The sequence below is a fragment of the Chaetodon auriga genome, chromosome 12 (assembly GCF_051107435.1).
Source record: "Chaetodon auriga isolate fChaAug3 chromosome 12, fChaAug3.hap1, whole genome shotgun sequence".
In the NCBI taxonomy this organism is placed as follows: domain Eukaryota; kingdom Metazoa; phylum Chordata; class Actinopteri; order Chaetodontiformes; family Chaetodontidae; genus Chaetodon; species Chaetodon auriga.
In genome coordinates, this window is record NC_135085.1 from 24,872,329 (window position 1) to 24,897,805 (window position 25,477).

General features: G+C 45.3%; 1 protein-coding gene across 2 annotated transcripts in view; it reads right to left on the reverse strand.

Annotated features, from left to right (window-relative positions):
• Positions 1–777: 777 nt before the first annotated feature.
• Positions 778–25,477, reverse strand: part of adcy8 (adenylate cyclase 8 (brain)) — a 71,225-nt gene continuing 46,525 nt past the window's right edge. The window contains exons 8-18 of one of the 2 annotated variants that reach the window (XM_076744787.1): positions 21,846–22,043; positions 18,856–18,956; positions 18,263–18,464; positions 16,289–16,378; positions 15,456–15,628; positions 14,371–14,449; positions 9,259–9,417; positions 5,930–6,076; positions 4,284–4,376; positions 3,463–3,577; positions 778–2,907 (exon numbers count right to left, since the gene is read on the reverse strand). In XM_076744787.1, the coding sequence (XP_076600902.1) occupies positions 2,408–2,907; positions 3,463–3,577; positions 4,284–4,376; positions 5,930–6,076; positions 9,259–9,417; positions 14,371–14,449; positions 15,456–15,628; positions 16,289–16,378; positions 18,263–18,464; positions 18,856–18,956; positions 21,846–22,043 (1,857 nt within the window). In that variant the 3' untranslated portion in view covers positions 778–2,407. The remainder of the gene's footprint in view (positions 2,908–3,462; positions 3,578–4,283; positions 4,377–5,929; positions 6,077–9,258; positions 9,418–14,370; positions 14,450–15,455; positions 15,629–16,288; positions 16,379–18,262; positions 18,465–18,855; positions 18,957–21,845; positions 22,044–25,477) is intronic. The other variant, XM_076744788.1, reaches the window with a different exon arrangement.

A 25,477-nucleotide genomic window follows, 5' to 3' on the forward strand; every position in this document is an offset into this window, starting at 1 on the left:
TTAGTCTGGAAGTCATCATGTCTGATTTGACCTGTGGGACGTTTGATGATGTCACAGCTGGTTTGATGAAACCATCAGTCAGAAAATAAGAAAACAAACTTTTCTTTGCAGTTTCTCACTCAGATTAACGTCTCTTTGGGGTTTTTGTCACTGATGACTGAAGAGTTCAGATTCTCTCTTCGTATAAAACCAGATGAAAAGTTTCTGTTAAAGTTTCTCACTTCATCTGAACTTGATGTCATGTTGTATATTTAGATTTAAGACGTGACGATGATGCCTTCAGGAGCATTGTTTAACCTTTTTTCCTTTAGATTTCAGCAGTCACACCTGCCGTCCTGACGACTTCATTGAAAACACCTGATTGATTGACAGACTGATTGGTCATGTGACTGAAACACTCCCTTTGCAGAGATCCATGCTGGTTGGACAAACATGTGCCTCGCCGTGTTTCTGGCTGCACGCTTCACAGAACTCATCCATAAAATGAATAAAGGACCCTCAAACTGTTCCAGTGCTCCATTAAACTCAATGTTTGCTGCTTCCAAACTTAATTTGAGGCATTAACAGTTTGTTCTGTGGGCTGAAAATACTGTTTGTTTGAGGAGGAGTCCAGCTTTCACTTCCAGCTCCTCCAATGAGGTGATTCATCAAAAGCATCTCAAGAAGAAGGCGGAGCTTCCTGTCTGCAGTCAGACAAATGTTTAAGAATGAACGTGACGTTTGTTCGAGGTCATGTGACCAAGCTGTGAGGAAATAAAGGCAACCAGACACATGGCTTATATAAAAATTAGACCCCTTTTATTGTGTTCTCATATATAAAAGAAATACAAAAAAGAAACATCGACACCGGGCGAGGGTCAGAGCGGGGCGGGGTGTCCGGGCTTTGGGGGGGGGGCAGGGCGGCGGCCGGGCGACATAAAAAGGGGAAACGACAGGAGGAACGTCAGAAAGTCTGAGGGGATCGATCGCACGGACACCGAACAGATGAAAACAGAACGCAGCGGTCCCGTCCAGTCCCTCCCTACCACCTCCTCCTCCTCCTCTTCATCCTCCTCCTCCTCCTTCAGGAACAAAGTGGAGTTTCAGCTCCGCAAACATTCATCACAAGCAGAGCTGCGTCAGGAGGCAGAAACAATCTCATTGGTTGAGTTAAACCTGAGTGGGAGGAGCCAGAGAAACCCTCTCAGAGCACAAAGGGACAAACCAGTAGGTCAGCAGGTGTGTTTCCCGGGTCACCTGGACGTCCAGGTGTCCTGCCTTCACCTGGCTGGAGCATTAAAGCCGCCCTGTGGAACGTTCTTGTAAACAAACAACAAAGCTTCTGTTTACATTCAGTGTTTCTCACCAAAACAAACTGTCTTCTCCTTCATCGCCTTGTTGGTGCATTGTTGTCTCTCCTGGTCATCCCGTCACCTGCATTCAGGTGGACCCACGCGTTAAAACACTGCTCCACAGCGCCGCCAGTGGTCAAAACCTCCACAGAGGACCTTTAAGGTTGGAACACGCTCCTCTGTTCAGGGAGACATGTTTGTTTTTTCCTTGCATGGATTTTGTTTTTGTTCTTCTTTTTCATTTTGAACTGGTCCCAACAGGAACTGGTTCATCCACTTGGCTGGTTTAACTCTCAGGCCTGACTCATCAGCGTGAGACCCTGCAGCTCAGGCAGCTCTGCAGGATTCACGTCGTGATCTGTGCCTTCTCTCGAGCTGAAATCTTGTTTAGTTTTTGCGTCCTCGTGAAGCCTCAGCAGCCTCTAACACCCTTCTCTGCGCAGACCTGCAGCAGCATTTGTGAATCTCGCAGCCTTCAAATGAGCCCGACGCAGGAAGTCGTGTGTGCGATATGACGCCGCTCCTCGTTCTCGTCATCCTTCGCTTCTTTCCAAGAGATGTTGACTTTCTCATCAGACAACTTATTAAATTATGAACAAAAACCTGTATGACTAAAATGACAATATATTACCTTACCATCCACCGAAACACGAACTTCTACACCTCAACCATCTCTGAAAAGGTCAGCAAACTCTGCGTGAATACTCGGTTAACACGACCTCATTTGAAGGCAGCGTTTCTTTGGAGAACCACAATTCAAGGTCAGAGGTTTAAAAGGGTTTGTTTGAGCAGGATGTTTCTGTTACTAATCCTGCCTGCAGAGCTCTGATTGGTCAGTTGTCCTTCCAGCTGAGGACACAGCGGTCAGTAAACACCGAGCCGGACTGGAGCCTCGGGCAGACATTCAGAGGTCTGCAGTGCTGGACAGCTCAAGTTTCTCTGACTCCTGCACGTTCGCCTGCTTTCTGAGCGTTCTTCAGCTGCAGCCGCTGAACTTTAACTCAACCTCCGGATCATTTCTGGCCGAGGAGCAGCTCTGCCTCTGATCTGTGTGGAGCTGAAACTCCAGTCGCTCTTCAGGACAGCTCGGTCTTATCGGCCGCTTCGGTGTGATGCCCCCCTCCCACCTCGGAGCCGCCGGGCGCTAACAACGTCCTCCGGTTGTAGTGGTGGTGGCCCTTCATGATGCCCGAGTTGTTGTTCTCGTTGAGGATCTGCTTCTGCTTCTGCCTGTTGAGCGACTGCACCAGGCCGAGCACCACGGCGGCCAGCGAGTACGGGCCGGTGATTTTGCGCGGCTGCAGGATGAGCGGGTTGGGCTGCACCCGGCCGAGCAGGAAGTGCGTTCGGATCTTGCCCTCCTGCTCGCTGATGCCCTTCACGTAGATCTCGCCGCGGTACTCGAAGGCGAAGCCGCGCTCTTTCAGGATCAGGTAGGTCTCCTCGGGGACCTGGATCTTGCCGCTGACCCCCGTGCTGTCCATCCGGCTGGCCAGGTTCACCGTCTTCCCCCAGATGTCGTACTGAGGCTTCTTGGCGCCGATCACACCCGCCACCACCGAGCCGTGGGCCATACCTGCCGAAGACACACAGGGGACAGGTGTTACACCTGCAGAGGGGACGACCAATCATCCTCTTGTTTTTATTACAGAATGTCTGCTGTGAGCTGGATCCTTTTCAGTTCTTACTTCAGTCCAGTTTCAGCTGCTCTGCACTGACTTCCTGTCACATTCAGGCCTGATTTTAAGGTCCTCCTCCTCGTATACAAAGCCTGGACGAGCACCAGGCTACATCTTTACTAGCTCTTTACTAACTTCATTTCTAATCCTCGTCTTTATGTCCATTCTTTTTTTTTTTTTGTGAAGCGCTTGGCTCATGTGATTTCTTTGTTTCAAAGAACTTTGAAAGGAAATTCCTGCATGAAAGGTTTATAATTATTATTATTACTTGTTGGCTAAAACTAGCTCACACATGTCCTGGACATTTTTAACTCTTTTTGAGGCTTAAGGATGATTAAACAGTCAAAGAATTGTTAATAACGACACTGTAATCGTTAAACTCCTTTCGTCCTTCGTCGTGGGAGGGATGAAGGCGACAGAGGCGTCCCCCCTGAGAGACGCTGAGCTCTTACCGATCCTCAGCTCGAAGTTGTTGAAGGAGTGCTTGTTGATTTCCTGGATGCTCTCGTTGAGGGCGATGGCGAAGTCGGCCAGCGCGCACAGGTGACCCCACTTGTCTTCACATTGCTGTGGGAGGCAGAGGAGAAGAGATGAAGAGTGTGAGTCAGCTGAACGTCGCGGTCTGAGGAGCTGCTCAGGTGTAGCACCCACGTGACGTCACTGTGGTGCATTCAGGTACACAAGACTTCTCCTGCTGCTGCTGCATTTATTGCTTTTATTGATATTTTATTCATGAGATTTGGCGCCGCTGCAGCCTCTGCTGGATTTATGTGTTATGACAGAACACTCAGAGTGTAAACAGTATTATTTTACTATTTACAGCTGGAATAACACTATAATGCAGTTTTTGGCTTGTTTTTTGAAAGTCATTGTAAATCAATGAACATTTGGACGATTCATTTTAAAATGTTCTCGTAAAGTCAACGTTTTATGGGCCTGGTTTCCTCAGCTCGTCTCCTCATGATGTGTAAATAAAATGATGCTGCTATAAATAAAACATGGTCTGTGTTTTCACTGATGAAGGACTGCCTCCACAGGATTAAGTGAATTTGAGGTAAAAACGTGGTAATATTAATGAATACGATGTGGAGAGGTGTTGAACGTGCTGGTACTGAAAGGTATCGTGTTAGTTCTAGTATTAAAGAACCTGAACCATAACCAGCTCTGAACGACCTGCTCAAGATCACAGCGTCCAGGGACTTGATCCACGAGGTCACCTGTCATAAAGGTACCGTGGAGCCACCTGGACTGGAGCAAACCTGGAGGATCTCACCTGTTTTTCGGGCGATAGACCAGAGACGGCCATGTAGGTGCTGCCGATGGTCTTGATCTTCTCGATGTCCTGGAAACGATCCTCACCGAGCAGCTGTGATGCAGAGATTCATCATCATCATCATCATCATCATCATCATCATCATCACACACTAAATCTGTAGTACTTAAAGTGGTATTTCAAAGTACTTCATTGTAAGAGTATTATAAATCGTACTTGTGTACTAAATCACAAGTTCCTTTAATAGAAATAAAGTGTACTTATGTAAAAAGTATACTTATTTTCAAGATTTCAACACACTGGTGATATAATACTTGTACTGCGAGTGTGTTTTTAACGCTCATGAATCCTGATTTTCTCTGGTGGACTTCAGTACACTTACAGTTTAGAAAAACTTTAGCAATTATTCACACTTCAAGTATACTCAAGCGGTACTCAAGGACTACTTGAGTGCACTTAAGTATACTTGAAGGTGACAAAAATAGCACAAAGCGTCCTCAGTGTATTCTTCAGAGAGTATCATGTAAGTGTAATATTTTCCACCTGGGACGTCAGCTTCCTGTCTGAAACCACACGACTGCAGCGGACGGCTGAAAAACCTAAACGGCGGCGTCACCTGACCGACTGAGCAAGGACAGCAGCGATCTTAAAACTCTTGTTTTAAGGCTGCGACTTTTCTGAGCGACAGCAGCTGACTGTGAAGGAAACAGGATGCTCTGAAACAGCAGATACGTCAGAGCTCATGGTCAGTTGTTCATTTGCTCAGGTGTGATGAACTTCTTTGCTAACTGCGTCCTAAATCGAGCCGCTCTGGTCTTCTAATACTACGCGTCACTGTGCCGCCTTCCTCTGAGGAGACGCCCGAGGCAGCAGAGAGTCTGTCTGTCTCGTCTCTTATTAGGAGACTTTTTGACATTTCCTGTCAAAACCTTGGTTCAGTTCGGAGGCTCGATCAGGACTGCGAGTTCCCCTCGACTGCAGTCTGTCCACGGGGAACCAGGAAGCTCGCTCTGAAGCTGAAGCTGCAGAATTACTCACAAGCTTTTCATCTGCTTGGATTTCAGCTCTGCGTTCATCGGCAGAGGAAACACAGACCCGAGAGACTTTCTGTGAGAGGAATCCTGGATTTAAACTTCTACTTAAACTTAACCTAAGCCCTGACCTAACTAAGCTGTCCGGTCTGGATTCCTCAGATGAAGTCTGGTCTGCAGATGTTAAACAGTTCAAGATGGACGGATGTGAGAAGTGATTTGATCTGAAATCTGAATGAGGAATAAGGAGCTGAGAGTGTTCTGCTGCTGGTTCTGTCAGGATCATTTTCTCTTTCAGTTTGCTTCTTTTCTGTCATGAGAAAAATCCACGAGGAATCTGCCTGATGAAGAGAGACGAGCACATCTGTGGAGGCGATCCTGAACCGCCACCGAGCTTGAAAATCCTTGTCCTGAGGGAAATCAGCAGTGGACAGAAGCTCACGCCTGCGTTCATCTCAGTGACACGGTGTTAGCGTTCGGTCCGTCCTGTCTGATAACCTGCTGTCTTGTTTCTGAATACTTTGTGAGGTGCTTCGGACGCTCTCATTTAAAAATGGAAGACGCTGACCTGCATGTTTACAGGTCGAAGTGGACGCACTTCATCTGCGCTCTCACCTCGTCAAAGTCGGCGATGATTTCGTTGAGCAGCCTCAGGCACTCCACTCCCTGGTTGTTCATCTCGGTCTGGGAGTAGAAGTCGGCGAAGCCCGGGATGGACGCGAACATCACGCCCACGGCGTCGTAGGACTGGGAGTACAGCTCCTGTGGGCACAGATGTCACACATTCAACACTCACTGTCACCATTGAGTGAACTGCAAAATAACTTCAGCCAATCACGTGATGTTAATTCAGCTGGAGGGCAGGAAGTGAAAACTGCAATGAACGAGATGAAGGAAAGTTCTTACTGGGCAAGTTTAGATGAAACTATGAGAGAAAGGTTTAAACAGAACATCAGAACCCCTGCGAAGGTCCGGTGAAACGGCACCGAAGACGTGGATCATCAAAAAAACGAGACAGGGTACGTTATCTACGCTCAGCTGTCGTATGTGAAACCGCTAACGCTGAAGTGGTCGTGCTGCTTGTCCATATTACTGTTCATCTATCACCACAGATTTAAGACAATAGCTAATTTCCAGCAGACAGTTGACAAGCCATTTTTTTTACAGCGTTTTTCAGTCAACTTCTTGCACTTTTCACCCTTATTGGTCCTCGATAAAAGCTCCTCCTGGTCTCTCGGTTTGATCGATTTGAGCAACCGTAAACAACGTAAAACATCGGCATGTTGAGTGTGTGTTAATGCTTCCTGTAATGAAAATCACTTCCTGCCCTCCATCTGCAGTTCGCGCCGCAACAAAAGAGTGACGTCATCTGCAAACAACCTGTTGATGCTCAGTAGTGTTTGACATCATTTTCCAGAGAAAATCAACGATAAGTCTTTGATGCTGCACCTGAAGTACAAGGAAACATCCACTTATCCAGACATGTGAAGGCAGAAATAAACTCCTCTGGGGAGTTTGGAAGTGTAACTTGCAAACTTTGAAAACTTGTACATCAGTAGTTTACAGTGTGCAGAGATCAGGGTTTCAATGTTTGAGCACGTTCAGGCTAAAACAAGCTGCTGAAAGTCTTTTTGAAATGGATCGAAAGCACTCAGAGTGCATACTGACTCTCTGCATATGTCTTTCCATTGTCATCTTTATGTAATCTGTCTGAGATCGACTTCAAATAAATTAGACTCAAATGTTCAGAAATTCTTTAAAATGATTTTTTCTGTCTGTCAAGGTTTAAAGGTTCTGCGATACTCCAGAAGCTGCAGCAGCGTGTTTGCTCTGCATGTTGCAGCTGTCCTTCACTGCCTCCACCACCGGGGGGCACTGTTGACACACGATCGAGCAGCACAGCGGCTGGTTGACATGAAGCAGCGCCTCCTCATACTAATGTCACATGGAGTAATTCATCATGTCATTATGGAAATATCTTATTAATAGGCTGGCAAACATAATGTCCAGCCAGAGTTCAACATTTCATATTAATAATTAAGGAAACGTTGAGCTTCTCTCTGTATTCTGCTTGAATTTTCAGGGTAATTACACACTTATGTAAATAAGCCACTGACTTTATTGTGACATTATACTCACTTAATGAGCTCAGTCAAATGTCAAAGCCTGAAAGTTCGTGAAAGTCGTACTAATTCAATTTCTTGGTTCTTCACTGCGTCTCTTCAGGCTGAGCTGGTGTTCATGTGGGGTTTCATCCTGCAGGCGACGCCTCTTTAACGTACTTTAGGATGGATGGATGGATGGATGGATGGATGGATGGATGGTTCTCAGCTTGCATGTCGCACTGGTCCGTCCATCACATATGCAGATGTTTCTGTTTGTGTTCATTTCAGCTTCACCTTAATGACAAACAGGTGACTTGAGGTTTTAAATTTGGGAAAAGTTCCACAGGATGCATTAACGCCTGCAGCAACTTCTGCTTTTATGCACCTTTCTGAAGGATCTACGCCAGCAGCAGCTGAAAGTGCTGCTTAAGTGTCCTTGAGCAAGGCCCTGAACCCCGTGAGCTGCTCCAAATAAAAGCTTAACACGTCGTAATGAAGCCTGAAAATGAAGCTGCTGATAGGAATGACTCTCATCCTTCTGTCACCTGAGTAATTCCAAAGATCATCAACACCTCTTCTGGTGTGCAGAGCCCGTTAATGAGCCAGTATCTAAATGACGGAACAATAAACAGCCTGATTAATAATGTAACGAGTGATTAGGGCCCAGCCTATCCTAATGGATGCATTTTTAATCATGTCTCATGTTTAATTAGGAACAGGCGTGGGAGCAGAACGACACCAGCTCTCCTCTCCTGACACTCATAATTCATCAGCCGCTCGCCTTTTGTCCGGGACGCGATGGAAGATTGGAGGAGTCGATAATGAAGGAGCCGACGAGGACAGACGGGGACAATGCGGCGATTTGACTCCGGCGTGATAACGTCCGCGCTGCCGACCAACACAATCAGCCGTTATCACGTTAGTTAACGAGAAGAATGCAGCAGAACGAACCGGGAAAGAAAGAAGTTTCCCGTCACCTTTTTTCCCAAATTAAACAAGAAAAGCAACAAGATTTACGTAACTGGGCTCATATCAAACGCTGGTGATGGATATTTCAGTAGATTCGTCCCAAAGTCATCTCATCGTCCTTCTTAATTGCTGGCAGCTCATTACACAGACACTGAAGCTATCAGCCGGCCTGATTGTGATGTTTTCACACACTTAAACGATCACCTCCTGGAAGGATCGTGGTGGTGACTGCAGCTGTGTGATGGGCCCACAGCGTCCTCCACAGCCTTACTGTTGGCGAACACGTCCTGCGCTGCCAATGAACGTGAAACGTGACGTGAGGAACCGACCAACACAGACGTGGAACGTCGAGGCTCGGGGAACGCTTTGTATTGAACACAGAGGACTAATTTTGGAGGTCTGTGGTGAAAAATGAGGTGAAACGTGTGAGACGAGGTGCAGCTTCATGAACACTCTGAGCTTCAGAGGCACTGCTGTCCTCACGTGTGGACATCTGGGTTACTGAAAATATTCATCTGGGTTCATATCAGAGGTTTGACGATGGAAGTCCTGCACTCAGGTCTCATTTCCATCAGTGTTAATGACCTTTTACTCACAAAGCTAAGTGCTGAGATCTGGGAGCGATAATCCATCGCAGTTAACCGTCTGCTGTAAAATAAAGTTATTGCCACCTCGGACACACTTTTGTGTTCGTTGAGATTTGAGACTCGGCTCCTAAAAAAAGCATCACCCTCTGAAACTCCAGTGTCGAAGCTCAAAAGCTGCAGATAAACATTTTAAAAACAAAGACTTTGGACAATGGACAATGTGAATTTGGCTGTTTGTAGCAGTAAAGAAGCACTGGAGGCTCAAACGTGCGGACGTGCAGACCTCATTGTCCCGGTCCTTCTCCAGGAAGTGTCGGGCCACGTGGCTGGGCAGGATGTTCCTCAGCATGTTCTCGTTGTGTTCTCGCAGCTCCTTCATCTCGTTGATCTCCTCTTTGGCCTGGACGCGCCACAGGAAGTCCAGCCGGGCCGTGTACTCCAGCTGAAGGCGGAAGAAACGCAAACATGAGTGAGTTCGTAACGTGTCCTCGCCATTACCCATCACCTCCTCTGTCCCCTGTCAGTCTTATTAACAGATCATCTTCTGTGGACGCCACAGCCCCTCACTTACCGCACATCCTTTGAATTACTCAGAAATCGTGACTCTAATCAGATTTGTGTTCTTTCATGTGTTTTCCAGACGTGCAGTCATCTGTCAATCATCCCCTGAAGAGGCAGATCAGCTGAAACTCAGAACTTTAACTCTGATTGATGCTCATAAATATTGGATGTCATCGAGAAATACTTCAGACTTAAACCCGAGCTTTCACACAGCTTTAAGATATTTTCCTCTCAAAACAAACCTTCAAGTCAGCTGACAAATCTGCTGGAGTCTATGCATGATTCATGCAGATACTCATCCTGACCCTGCCAACGCTGCCTGATACGGTGACTAGAGATTATTCTTCACAGAAACTAATAACTAGGACGAGTCTGCATTATTTTCCATTTCCTCCAGACATTGGTTTCACTTCCCATGACTGTTAATTTCTTAGAAATGTAAGCAAAAATCGGGGGAAACTGTCCTTTATATCACTTAAATGATGCAAAGGCCAGGCCGCGGTTCCATAATGAACGGCTAAATTAAAAAATCTGTTAAAGGTTGGATCAATTATGGAACACAAGAGAGTGCGATCAATCTGGAGTGCAGCAGGATTCTAATGGGCGACACAAATTGCTTTTCTGAAAGCACAATTAATGCAAAGTCATTTGAATACATCAGAGCCAAACAAGAGTCTGCACCGTTCAGTTTGTGCTCGTCGGACGGAGGGAAAAATCCCTGATATTGAAAATTAATTTTGGGGGGAGGCAGATAAGCCTTGTGGATTTAAGCGTCTCTCTGGCGGAAACAGTTTTGTGATTAATCCTGGTATCAATTAGTCCCTTAATCATATGAGCGAGTACAAAACTTCAACCTCATTTTCTGTTTTTCTAATTAAGGATGCAGAGCCTGCAGGGCCGGTTTGGTGGCGGGATAATGAGACGGTGGCCGGTGAAACAACTTGTCAGGCGTTAACTAACACGACCTCTGCAGCCATGCTTTTATTCTGAAGGGCTTCTATTAACCCTCAGAGAAGTGCAGAAAAAGGCATAAGAGCTGCTGTTGACCTCCACGCTGCGATGAGCTCCACTGCACAACACCGCTGAGCAGTCCAGTCCTGTACGAGTATTAATGAATGAATGAAACACAGAGCAGATTCACACAAACATTAAAGCGCTCATATTTGTACAAATGTGAAGGAGCTACGACCAACGTTTCACTACATTTCTGAGGGAAATCTTCTGCTTTCATCTGCACTGCGTTCATCTGACAGCTGGCTTCCTGCTGACTCTGACGTTTCAGATATCAGGACACGTTCTCAGACATGTTTTTAATGTCAGCCTGCTGCTCATCTCAACAAGTGAAGCCAAACATCGTCGTTATTTCACAATGTTAATTCAAATCAGCAGTCGGCTTTGAGTGGTTTCGGTTAGCGAAGCTTGACGCAGATCATGGACTCATGGAGGACAGTGAAGAACGACGCTGATCTGTCTTTTACTGTGATCAGCTGGTCTTCAGCAGAAAAGGTGTCAAACAGGAAGAAGGCCTGATCTTTTCAGAATAATAATTCTGCTGTGACCGGAAGCAGCGCTCGTGAAGAACGACCTGTGCTCTTAATGTGAAAGGACTCTGGTTTCCTCCGCTGCTTTGAAAGGACCAAAAACACGGACAAGTGTCAAAAACTGCTTCATCATCTCGTGTCACTTCCAGTTGAGCGCACAGTGATTCAGCTGAGGAGAGAGTCCTCGTCCTGAGCCTCACGGCCTGCTGTAATCACCTACCTGTCCGTCTGTTTGTTTCTTTTATCGAGGATGTTTCTCACATTATTTATCGTGCACTTGCAGCTCCAGCGTCGTGTGAATGTGTGTCGCGGGTTATTGTGAAGACATCACACTTAACACTCACATTCAGCGAGGCCTGAATGAGATTCTTGTCATGAAAGAGAGAAGAATAAAAGAGTGAACGAGTCTCCGTCTCTCCGCTCTAATGGGCTCTTCTTCTCAGCACAATACAGTCACTTAAATGTCTCCACTGAGAGAAGCACTGACTAATGTTTTTACACCCTCCGTGTGTTTCCTCAACAATAGGCCACGCTGCCGTGAGTGTTCGGCTACAGAGGACTGAGAAGCCTTATTCTTGTTCCACCGTCCACATGATGAAGCTGCTTCGTTATCCCAGCATGCACTCTGCTGATACCCCACCTGTTTTACTTCACCGCGACACGTTTCTGTCGGATCTTTGAGTTTTGTGATTGACGTCTGAGTCTCTCACAGCGAATGTTCGTTCTCTCTTGTTTGACATATGGACGCTGCTGTTAATGAGGTAGAATGAGTGAAATAATGGTTGATTTTGATCAAAACCAAATGAAGCCTTATTTCTGCATGTGCTTCTCTTGAGGCCATTATGACATTTTCAGTTCAGAAATGTAAAATTTGGGAGATCCGGCTTTGAATTGTGTGCAGTTTCCACCAGCTCTCTCTTCTCCAGGCTGACGAGCTGCACAGGGGCTGAACTTAGCTTTTCCTGGCTGGACTCTGGAGTTAGATCAACCTGCTGTCGATGCCGTTTAGACATGCTCGCAGTTCTCTGAGGCTTTTTTTTAGAAGCAGAGCGAAGTAAAGAAAGCAGAAAAAACGGAAATCAATTTCACTCTGGTGGCGACAGCGTAAACAAACCACCACATCTGTCAAACTGAAGAATTTGGATTGATGGCAGACACGATGGCCAACATGATTGCATGTCGTGAAGAAGAATTTGGCTTCCAGCGCTCAGCTAGAAGATCACCCTCCTCTGCTCTCATGAGCTTCTCAGCAGAAGCATAAATTCCAGCTTAACATCCGTCATGCATTTGCTCAGAGACCTGTAGCTCCAGCCTTCTGGAAGTCATGGAAAGCGTTTTCATATTTGCTGCTGGACAGCTGCACGCTTTCTCAGAAAGATCAAAAGGTCAAACAGCTCAGTATCATGGCTTCTTCTAAACTATCGAACTGGAGTTTGGTCTAAAACTGCTGTCTAAGCGTTCGATCATTAAAGCACATTAACATGGCTGAATCACTTCTCTCCCCTGAAGATAGTCCTGCATGTTCTGCAGTAAAGACAGAGCTCACATCGTGCTTGAATCTGGCACTTCGAGCCGTTACTGGTGCGGTGAAACGGAAAGCTGGCCTGCACTCTGCACCCTGGACCTGCCTTCGGAGTAAACAGTCTCTATTGTACGCGCTCTCTTCTCTCGGCCTGATGGATCTCACAGCTTTCAGAGCTGCTGCACGCTTCACGCTGCGCTGTCATTGTCTCTGCCTCGCCAAACAAGTGGTTGGACTGACCCTGGGAAAATCAATATGCTGCTGGATGACTTCAAATGTGGCTGCTTTCTGCTTTTATGGGGCTACAAAGGACCTTCAATTACGGCCGTCTGTCCTCCATCTCTGACCGACGCCGAGCCGCTGAACGGCATGATCAAAGGTTGCCATAGAGAGAGCATGAAAGCGGCGGCGAGAGCGGCTTCCTTCAGGCTGCGGACAGACTGCATCTCTAGAAAAATGGCTTATAAAGCATCAGATGTGTGAACAAAGTGGCCTGTTTTCTTCCTATCAAGCAGGTCTGATATTACTGGATGGTTTTCTCTGGTATTTAAGATGATTGCTTCCCAATCTCTTTGACACGTGGCCCTTTAAGGCTCCGTCTACTGGACCCTCATCACAGCTTGATTATGTTTACCAGTACTTTGACTCAGAGCGTTTGTCTTCTTTTTTTATTCCTTTATTTATCCCACAACCCGTCAGATTTATAACAGCCTGGAGAGATTCATCCCGAGCTCCACGGTCCAGCTTTTCAGTCTGTTTCTGAGATCTTTGCCTCCCAGCACAAAGGAGGTGAAAGGGATTTAGTCTGCAGCTCTCACATATATAAAAATGCTCGGGGCCACAGAGTCTATGACTCCTCTGCAGCGACGCTTGAAGGGAAAATCTCCAAATGAGTGCAGTGTTACAGACGTCAGCTCGTTTCATCGCTGTCTTCTTTTTCATCTCAGTCAGTGAGTCTGCGGTTCTGCATCACTCGCTGCGGCGATGCTTTCTGAGTTGGATGAAACTGAGTATTTACACCATCATAGTTGGTGTCGACTTCTGAAGCAGCAGGTTCAACATGTTTCATCAGGCTGCTGTCTGAACTGAAGCTAATCTGGACTCATCAGTCAGTTACTCAAAGTCAAACTGTTCCTCTTATAACGCTCTCGTTACTGTAACTCATGTTGGTGTAATCAGACTTTTTGGTCTGTTGAATGTTTCTCAGCTCTACCCAGAATGCACGCTGCTCTCCATCAGCGTCACACAGCTCTTGTCTTGTTTGAGTATCATCAGGACTCCTAATGGATAGAACAGTGTCACTTAAAGGAAAGGTTCGCCGTCTCTTCGCTCACATCTTCACATTATTTGGAGTCATGCAGAGCTCAGCCTGTGAAGCCGAGTCCATCAGACGAGTGACGGTAAAGTTCAGCTCTGCATGATTAGAAATGACGGAAAGAGCAATTTAAAACCTGTCAGAGTTGAGCAGTAACGCTGTCCTTCGGGGAGGAGAACATGGTGGTAAGAGCCTAATCTCAGACATGAAGTTTGCTCCCAACATTTCCTTTTACAGCTCAAACTCTGCAGGATCTGACACTGCTCAGAGGAGACTCACGCGTCTCTGTGAAGACAATGATCTCTGCATTTCAACAAGTAACAACAGGATAAAAGGTTTTCTGATCACACCTCGATGTTTAAGGTCTGGTTGTATTCAGGGATCATTTTCTGGATCGCATTTGAGATGAATCACATTTCACTGATGATGAAAGTGTTGGAGGCGGCGTCGTCTTACCTGCTGGCCGTGATAAAACACAGCGAGGAGGAACATGGCCATCAGGAGCAGAGACGTCTCTTTGGTCCCCAGGAAGTTTCTGTGGGACAGAAAACAGAGAGGACGTTGCTCTTCTGTCGTTTCACTGATGCAAAGTGCAGCCTGTTGAAAAGTTCTTCCCAAACGAGGACATATGAAAATGATCTAACTTTACACGGGATGAACGTTCCAGAAGTCTGAGGTTACACTTCAAGTCAAGACAAACTGGCTGCATCACAAAGCATCATGGGATTTGATACCAAACCAAACTTCTGCCTGTGTTGGAGGTTTTCTTAAAACTAGAGCACATTATTATCATGACATTAATGCTTCTTTACAGTGGAAGAAGATAGAAGAGCCTTAAGCGTAATATATTACTCTAAATGGCTCAAATCTGGAACTTTTTGCAGTGGAAATCACACAAAGTCGCTGTTCCTCTCCCTCTGAGTCTTTTCATCTTGACCTTCTCTCTCGTATCCCAGAAGAAGAAGAAGAAGAAACGAATCTGACTCCCATCAGTTCTCTATGGAGCATTTGTGGAAAGGTCTGCTTGAAGAGCACATGGTTCTTTTTTTATTCCTCACAGGTCACAGCTCAGGACGCCGTCGTGCCTCGACGCTGTAAAGGTCACTGTACTGTCACTGACAACGCCTGCAAGATGAGTTTTCTCACATTTGCAACATGTACGTCCAGAAATAAGGTCAACGTGGCTCCCTGATGTGTTTTTGAAGAGGAAGAGGACACAGACGGGGACATTAATGTGCGTTAGAGAGTTCAGTCCTCCATTCCTCCTACACGAACGCTGAAATGTATTCAGCAAATGCTATAAAATCAGACAGAGTGTTCAGCTTCAGTCTGTTTCTCCTCGAGTTTCTGTTCATGCAGTAAGTCTGCAGAGTTTCATGAGAAGTCTGAGAAAAGACTGGAGCTCGGTTCACCAGCCTGACGCTGACAACAGTATTCGAGAGCATGAAAACACACACTGATTGTCTCTGTGTGAAGAATCCCACCGTGCATACATCAGGGTGACCAGACGCTGCGCTCGTGTGTGGTTCTGAAACACTCACTCCGTGTTGTGGTGGACGGTGTCGTAGCGAACAAACAGCGAGGTGTAGAAAGCTTCGGTCAGCAGCGAGTAGATGGCGATCATCACCAGCAGCACCGCCAGCTTCAACACCGAGTTCAGCCGCAGGAACACGGCACACGTCACCATCGCCAGGACCCCCGTGAACACAAAATACTGGCGAGACAAAGACAGACCTGGGTTATGCTCTGGAACAGAGATCCCAACATGAGAGCCTACATTTCCCATAATGCAACTCAACAGCATCTTTTCATTACACTCTTCATAAACACCCACATCTTTTTAAGTCCACGCCCACAGTTTGACATCACCAGGTGTGGTTTCCTCAGACTGGACAAAGAACCACATCAGATGCTCTCCAGATGGTTTCACTGGCTGATTAGTACGAACCGTGACTAGTGAACGGACCGTCATGTGTAACGTTGGTTAAAGGATATAAACCTGATAATGAATATTTGCACTGAGAGCCTCCGATGGAGCATAGTTTTAGTCTGTGTGTCTGATTTGTTCACACAGGAGGAAATAAGGTTGTGACGCTCACACGCAACGATTTTTGGCTCAAGCTCGGAGCCATAAAACATTGCTTCCTTACTCCATCAATTAGCTGCATATTGTGTGTGCAAAATAACATAATGGATGTTTTCTCCGTGACGTTCTGATGGCTCCATCAGTCGCCGTTGTCTGAAGCGAGACCTCCCTCTGGGTGCGAGCAGATGTCGAGGATGTTTAATTCATCATTTTGCCGCTGTCGCAGAAGTGAAAAAACACAACAGATGGACCTGACTGCAAAATTCAGACAGCTCATTTAGTCGGTACCTCTGGGTAGAAGCAGATGTCTGGGATGGAGGCCGACTCGTTGTACGTCTGGTTCCTGAAGGTGCTGGACTTGTCGAAGTCGCACCACAGCTGTGGGAGACCAACAGGGGGATTACTGGTGTTTTACAGTCTTAAACCAACGCAGGGTCAGTGCAGAAATACCCAGAATTCCTCCTCATACATTTGTCATCAAGCCCTAAGTCTTTCAAGATGTTTGTGTCACAGATTCACAGCGAGTCAACAGGATTAGATTCAGCTCCGGGCAGGAAGCTGAATCACCTAGAATCAATTAATGAACATTTTCACATTAATTAACAGCTGATCTGTTTCTGTGTCAGTGTATGAGAGGAGCTCTGAGCACATCAGCATCGACATGGACGGAAACTCAAAGCTGGAGGGACGAAAAACAGAATACGTCCAATTAAAAAAGCCTAAAAACCAGAGAATTCAGCCACATTCGTTGTTGTGTAATAACTCAGAGGGGATTCATGATCAGAGCGACGTTTGGTCTGATGGTTTTTAGCTGATTTGTTTTCTGTTTTCTGTTATTTTCACTTCAGAGTTTGTTTTTTTTAAATGTATTTGCAGGAGCTTTTCAGTCTACAGCAGCTAAAGCCTGATTAACGTTTTCTGTCCTGTGCAGTCAAAGCACTTAGAGAAACACTGTTGTCTTTGTCAAATATTGAACAGTTTGAATCCATTAACACTAATCTCTACAAACAGGTACCTGCATATGTATGCAGCGTCTGTGCGCAGGGAACAAGATTTTGGCTTTGGCAGCTTGTTTGAGCAGCATTGACCAATCGTGTTTGAGCGAGCTTTGCTGTGAGCAGGTAAACAGTCGGTACCGGCCGAAACGCGATCTCAGAACCCGCCGGCATCTGACAACGATTCAGCTTTATGTTAGCTTTGCTTACATGTACATATCTGTTTACAGAGATCAGCCGAAATGTCACCAGGAAGCGTCTCGAGTTGCTAACTGGACTGACTGTAAACAATGGCCGGCGCACAGAAGAGGAGTCTGGGTCCGGGTGTCTGTTGTCTGGATTTCTGCTGGCTACACTGGAGGCTGCTGCCCCCAAAGGCTCAATCGTCAGCAGATTGCATTTCCACAAACAAACCTCTCCACGTCAGCGTGCAGGGTCTGTTAGTTTCTCTGGGATTACGCCCTTGAGTTGAGGCCTTGGTGTTGCATAATAAGCTCTGCTTGATGCAGTCAGAGACCTTCCAACACCAACAGCTAATTATGAGCTTGTTTCTTGTGAGTCGGGGTCTATCGGACGCCGCCCTGCTGGAGAACAGCTCTGGTTTGTCCAGTAAACTGAGGTCGATTAGGTCACACTTTCACTTTTTTTTGTACTAATGAATCTTAAAGTCATGGAAGAGGATGTAATTCAATGCCGTCACAACACTGACAAACAATCCTCATTGTCCTGAAACTCGATTCAATCCATTAACGGACTTCTTGACGTCACTGTTCAGCCTGATTCTTCCTCTGAGCTCCATTAAAACACACCAGTGAACCTCACTGTTGCTCTGACTGATGTTCCCTCATCACCGTGAACACACACACTGTAGTTTCTGCTGAGTCAGTCACACACACACACACACCGTCCCGCTGCCACAAACACTGACTGCTGCTCCAAATGTGGATTAATCCGCCGTTTAAAATAGTCCCCAACTTTGACTGAAAACTACCGTGTCCAGCTGTCCTATGAAACTATTTGTGACCTGTCTCTAAACATTACGTCCTCAGTGGGACAGAATGGCACAGACGGGGATCATTAACTTAAGGAAACATAAGACGTGAAGCTCTTGTTGTCTCAGAAGGACAAATCTCAATCTCTGCGGCGCTGAGTTTGTATTTGTGTCCTTGAGGGCATCTGAGAGGACAGACCACAAAAAAACAACAACAACAACAAAAAAAACATCAACTCAATCCAAAGACAATCTGGAAGTGGACACTGAACTCACTATATTGATCATGGCTGCCAGGAAGTTGATGAGGATCGAGACGAAGACGATGACGTTTCGCGCTGCGTACGTCTCGTTGATCCAGCAGCAGGCTTTGCGAAGGACCAGAGGCAGACACTTGTAGTCTTCTGCCGTCGTAACTAGGACCAGACAGGAATGGAGGACGATGAGGACGGAGAACTGGATCACCATGGTAACCATCCTGCAGAGACATAACGAATGGAGCAATAATAATAATAATAATAATAATAATAATAATAATAATAATAAGAGTCAGCTGTGAGATAATAACGATGCTATCAGCTGAGGGCTGAGGCCTTTGGATCCAACATTTAACGTGTAAATAACAAATACGAGCTTCAAAGCTTTTATTCATTACTTGTGTTTCCCATTCTTATGATAAATAGATCAATATCTCATCATTATGAGAACTTCATTCCTAATTTGGAGATTCAGATCTCAACATGATGATAATTAAAACCTTTAAAATGTGTTTAAAGACTGATGAGAGAAGCTCGTTGAAGGTGTGGAGGGTCGTTTCTAAACGTGATTCAGCCATCAGTCCACCACACTGACAGTCCGTCCTCGTTTACCTGGCGGAGGGAAGCAGGCTTTGGATGGTGGTGATGAAGATGAGCACGATGAAGGCGCACACCAGGTTGGACTTGAACACCTCGTCCCTCATCTGGGAGTACTGCACCGCGAGAGGGAGAAGAAGAGGAGAGAGAAAGAGGAAGAGGAGGTGAGGGGGAGACGGAGAAACAAGTGTTCAGACTGACGGAGGAGCCTGGACACGCCTCAAACACGCCAACGCACCGACACAGACGCATGCAATGGTTGAACCACAAGCGTTAGAGAGAGACAGGAGCCGGCGGGTTAGCTGTGGGGTCCTGGGGAAGGTGCGGAGCTGATAAGCACAATGCTAATGTTAGCTGTTAGCTGTTAGCTGAGTCAGAGACACAAGCAGAGAGCTAAAAAAATAAAAACACAAGCTAACTGCGAAGCTAACTGGGTGGACTGGGTGTTTGGAAGCATAACTGAAACGTGAAATTAAAGTCTTAAAGTGTTAAAATGTCCTCCAGCGCTAACGACTTAACCGCAGGTAAATATCAGAAGAGCAACAACAGCTAATTTTTATTTTGAAGGTTCTGATACTGATTTTACCTGATTAACAAAACCGTTGTTGGGTAGCCTAGAATGCTAATTTTCATCAGTGTCGCAGATGTTAAAGAAATTGTTCAGCACTTTGGAAAATGCTCATTTGCTTCAGAAGAATCAGATGAGATGGTTGATATCTATGACACGTCTGTGCAGTGCACACGGAGCTGGGAACTGGAAAAAGGTTAAACTCATTTTCCAAAATGTTGAATCTTTTCGATGCTCGTAGAATAAATTAAGTTATCAAGCAGATTTCCTTAGCTGAGCTGTCTCTGGTTACATTGAGATAAAAGGAGGAAAGTGTTTGAGAACGTGGGCGTTAGCATTTCCTGAAACAAGCACCGTGCTGGTCTGAGACTCTCGACTGAGTCACCAATCTGGACCGGCAGCCTGACTCATCTCAGTCTCAAACTTTCCACCCCGCAACCCCCGCTGCCCCGTCCTCGCTCTGTCTCTTTCTCAAAGGGTGCTGGGAAATTAGCAAGAGGATGCTTCACGTTTCGTCACAACTTTGGCAAAAAAATGAGGGAGGCCAACAGCAAATCACTGCACATTTACTGAAGAGGTTCAGAGGTCAACCAAAAAATAAGGTTCTTGGAAAAGTTTTGAAGATGGCGGCAGGATTCAAAGGGACAATATGAAGGTCAACTCAAAGGTTATATGTGAGCGTTTCAATGGAACAAAAAATGGAAAGAAAGGGGACAAAAAGCTGCAGGAGTGCATTGCATTTACCAAAGAAAAATAACATTCAGATACATTTTTATGGCTTCCATGTCTCATGACTTCACATCTCATGATAATAAGAGAATCACCCGTCAGTCAAAGTGCTGCTGCACTTCACTGGGCGTCAGCTGCAGATGTAAACAAACCCAGTTATAGCGTTTATGTACCTGTAAGTGACAAGCATCAAAGCAAAGAGGAAATAAAGCAAACTGACCCCTTAAAAATAGAGTTTTCCACTTTCATTCCCATCAAGTGGCTTTATCTTATTCATCACTCGTGTACGACCTTCTTTAACAGCTTTTTAAAGCTCCTGTCGCTCTCGATCTTCGGTCAGTTTTACAGATCATGTTCAGTGGGCTGTGCAACGATGAGATGTAAAGTCATAATTATGGGATGTGCGAGCTGTAGATTTGAGAGCGACTCCTTTTTCTTTGGTGAATGCAATGCGCTCATGTAAAAAGAAAAAATAAAAGTTGAGCAGGTCAACTTTTCCCACAAGACTGTAAAGGGGTAACGGGACCACGGCATGGACTTTGGCTCATGAGTAAACTGAAGGGGGTTCTGCAGTCTCTCAAACAAATCAGCATCGTCAGACTTCAGTGTTTTCAGCCGCCGGCTGGTCGACGCTCGTCGAGGCGAAAATCAAAGCGGATTTTCTAAATTTTAGAATCAAACATGAGTCATGTTAGGAGGGTTTAAGGTTTGGGCACAATGTTGGCAATAAGTCCATTAAAAACATTAATGTTGTTCAAAAGCAGAGATCAGGTTGACTGAGTTTATTCATGCGCATCAGTGGAGTCTGAAGTGTGCCGGCTCATTATTAACCTTTCCATTAAAAAACGTTTTAAAAAGCCAACAAACTGAAGAACTGTACGTATACTAATACGGTATTTAGTATTTCTATTAATGTCTTTGGCTTTGAGAGCTCTAGTTTGACTGTTTTTAGAGCTGGATGGATGGAAACTTCATGATATTTCAGATGTAAACTAAGAAAAACACAAATCTATTAGAAACTGATGAAGCCCTTGTTAGTTTGAATGATGCATTATAAATGAACGAGTATAACGTTTGCAGATTAATCATTCAATTTATTTTGTCTTGAGCTCATAATTAAATTTCACATTTTCAAAAATCGATTAAAGAAATACTTAAATTTAACCTTTCAATTAAAATGGAGAATGGAACGTTAATGTAAAAACCTTTGAAAAATAAATTTAAAGTTAATTTAAAAATGTAAATGCCAATTACATTTAATGATAATTTATCATTTAAAGCACAAAACATCAACAGGAGTATAAACTGCACATTCATTGACCCTTCGTTTTTATCTAAATGCAAATTCAATTAATAATAGTTGTTACTGGCTGTGAGTCCATAATCTTTCTGGCACACTTCAGACTCCGTACACTGGGAGCCCAAATGGAGGGAAGCACTGACCCTGGATCAGCTGATTTTTGTCATTTTCCCATAAATCCACATCGTCCCTCAGTTACGCCGCTCAGGTTTGTCTTGTGTTACAGTGACTCGTGTAAACACAGTCCTCTGTACACCACAGCAGTGTCTCTGTGCCTTTAGCTTACTCATGATGGGGGGAAAAAAATCGCTGTTTCTTGTTTTGCGTCTGAAAATCTTCATCTAAGAATAGATATGAGGAGGGAGAGAGAAAGAAAAAAAACAGTCATCTGTCTAAAACCCCAGCTACCTTCTCTTCCAGGCTGGAGTCTTTAAACATCAGTGAGAAAGGCTTGATATGCTCTCTTCTCAACTTATCGCCACTCCGTAAGTCGATGGCGCTCTCTATTCGCTTGTTAATTTCCTCAGGACCAGAGTGGACATGCAAAGCTTGTGCGAGATGGTTTGGAAGCAGATTTATCGAATTTCTCGTTAGGGCAGCCAGAGTCTAGGGGGAAAGCACATGCACATAGAATGAACCTGCTTGTCCCCCTTTGGTTTCATTCAAGTTACAAATGAAAGAGAAGAACAGACACACGGTTACGTTCATTACATTCACAAAGAAAAAGAAAGTTAAGGGAGAAGAAGAAGAGGGGAGACAAAATGCACCGTTCGCAGTCAGACAGCTCAGAGCAAGTCATGCATCTCTCAGTCACTTCAGCATGTTCTCTTTGCACGGATGTTAGTGGTGACGAAGCTTGTGATTATGCACACATTATAACGAAGCTGTCATTTCTGTGGGGGGGGGGGCAAACACAACGAGCGAGCGGGTGAAAAGTAAGAGTCTGACGCATGAAATGCAGGACAGGAAACACAGAGTCCAGCTGCAGAATGTGAGGACAAAGACAGCAAACGCACAAAATTAAGTTCAGCAAGTTCAGGTTGAGAAGACAGTCACCCCCCCACCCCACCCCCCCCCATCAAACCCCCCAACAACAACTCAGTCACAGTGAAATACAGGCTAACGCTGCAGATGATGACTGAATGACACACGGTTGTTGAGGTTGAAAGCGTCTCCTCAGGGTTTCATTTACTTCATCACTTCCTGTCCTGCTTCCTTCTGTCCGACCTTCCAGAACTCTCTGTTTACCCTCACTGATGGTGTTGTTGTTCATCAACTACAAATCATGCTTTAGTTATTAAACTACTCGAAGGCTTTTGGTAATAAAGACTTGAACCTTTCCCCCAGAACATCCAGCCGTTTCTCTGTCATATGTTTTGTCAGTCCACTGTGTCTTCAGAGTTTCCTCACATTTCATTTACCAGCATAAAAGCATGAAACCGAATTTCTGGTGGGAAAATGACAAATCATTTATTTATTCTTTATTCTAACTGGCTTATAAAATACCACCATGTACAGAACCTCTGCTGGGATTCACGGCACAAACTGCAGACTGATAATGAACTGCTAACAATCTGTTCAGCTGCACATTACGTCTCTTATAAAGGACGCTCCACCATGTTGGACTAACAAACAGACATTCATAAGGGAAGAAATGACCAAAGTCAGAGTCACAGAGTTTCAGAGGATTTTTTTTCTTTCTCTTTGACGTCTTAATTATGTGAACACAGGAAATGAAGGGAGGCCATGAAAAGAGGTTTTTTAAAATGGTCTCTACCTTCAGCTTCATTGTGTGATGGTGGTGGAGCTTGGAAGAAAAAAAAACATCCAAATTTTGTCAAGTGAGGAAAATCATTTGTGTCTACGGCGAAGGTTTGATGTGATTCAGGCACGAAAACTACTCGTTTAGGAAAATGATCTCCAGGTTGAGAAGCAACCAATGGACGCAGAAACCACATGAACCGACGTCTCCAGCATCAACCTCAGTGCTTCGTCTGTCCCACGTCCACCCGTCTCTGTAAGAGGCTTTGACTTCAGCACCAGAAACAGAAACAGAATATTCTGACGGCCAAAAGACCACAAACATGTTTCCATGTGAAGTCTGACTCTATGCAGAAGCATTCGTGATCAGTGAGTTAAACACATTAAAAAGAAGCCTTTTATGGTGCGTTGACGGGCTGCATTGTGGAGTCCAGGTGAGCTCCTGTCCGTCCTGGTGGAGACGTCACATTCGTTCAAGTGAAGCACTCGAGTTAAAAGGGATGAAGGTCATACGTGAGCAGTCATTTTCTCAGAGCCATTGACATTAACTCTCCGGGATTAACGGTGAGCTAAAGCAGCAACTTTGGACAAATTACCCTTCGGAGTGTCTGAGCCCGACGGAGCCGGCAGCCATTAAAGTGGTTATGAGAGAAATGTGTGATTCTCTCCCCAACTCCGGCCAATCAGATGCCTCACCTCGTCTCACTTAATCCAACACATTCACAAATGGGATCCGTCATAGCGCCATCATTAAACTTCATTTTCAGACACTGAAAGAACTGATGTTCCTGAACACATCTTGATCACTGCTTTTTTTTTTTTCACCTGTCAGGTCCATTCTGACTATCACCGACCTTCATCGCAGCAGATTTAAGTGTCCTCAAAGCTTCCTGGACGTCACAAATGACTGCAGTTTGGAGGTTTGTCTCTCAATGCGTCACAGATCACATGGAACTGCAGCATCTATCAACGTCGGGGAAAGATCACAACTATGAAGCGAAGCCAAAAACGTTCAGATGCATTTATAAGATGAGGAAATGAACAGACTTTGACAAAGACGTGTGAATTCTAATGCAGCAGATAACAGTTAATGGGACGTCAGCAGAATTAAACACAGAATCAGGAAAAGTCCTGCCTGACTTCACCAAGTGTGTGTCTGCCAGAACAGAGTATTAACTGAATGTAAATTGGTCATTCTTGTTCTGAGCACACAGCGACGATGAGGGAGATAGAGCTGAACTGAAGCTGAACTTGGACTCGACAAAACCTCTGTTGCATATGAATGAATACGTGTGGCCCGTGTGTCAAGTCATTAACATATCTGGATCAGCCAGGAGCCTCATTATGATGAAGACAAGTGGACGGCATTTTGTGGAATCAGACGAGCAAACGCTGTGTTCCGGGGCCAATTCACGGTGATGACACCATTATCGCTTTATTCCAGAACGATCTCAGACACGGTGTGGCTATGAGCGACTGGAACATGAGACATACAGCCGTTTAATTAGAGATCTGCACCTGGACGAGACTTTTAAATTCAGCTCAGGTCTGTGCACATTTTAATGTCCACGCAAGCAAGCAAGGACGCGACTGGTCGGCTAGCATGAGCTAGCTGTTTATGCAGCACCTGAGAAGTAAAAGGAGACTTTTTAGGGTCAGCAGGAGTGATGTGGAGGTTCAGCTCTGGAGGATTCAGGACTTCTTTTTTTAGGTTTCACATGAAGACAAATTGCTGAGACAGCTGTGGTTTATTAAGAGGTTTGACGTAAAGACAGTGGCCTTCAGGTTTTTGACCTCAATTCAGGTCAATGTGAAAATGGATCTGGACAGACATGAGTGACACTGATAAATCAGGCTGAGTGGACTGGGGCCACGATGCACAGGGACAGGTAACGAATCCATTCAGGTGAGCTCAGGCTGTAATGACTGCGGCTGCGTGGAGAATATGCTTATTGATTCTTTGATGATAGTTAAATGAGCAGATCGACACCACCCTCACATCTGTCATCACTGAAGATGAAGCTGGAGGCCGGAGAAGCTAGCTTAGCTTAGCATAAACACTGATGTCAGGGGGAAACTGCTAGCCTGCTGTTGTCCAACAAGTTGAGCCATAATGAACCAGACTTGGTCGGGATCAGGAAAATATCTCACGTGCCTGCTGTAGTACTCTACGGTTCAGACTGACTCTGTCATCTGGCAAAACATTCAAAGCCAAGACACATTTTTTGTGCACTTTACTGTTTCCTCTGTAATATGAAAATAAGGTGAATCTAATACTT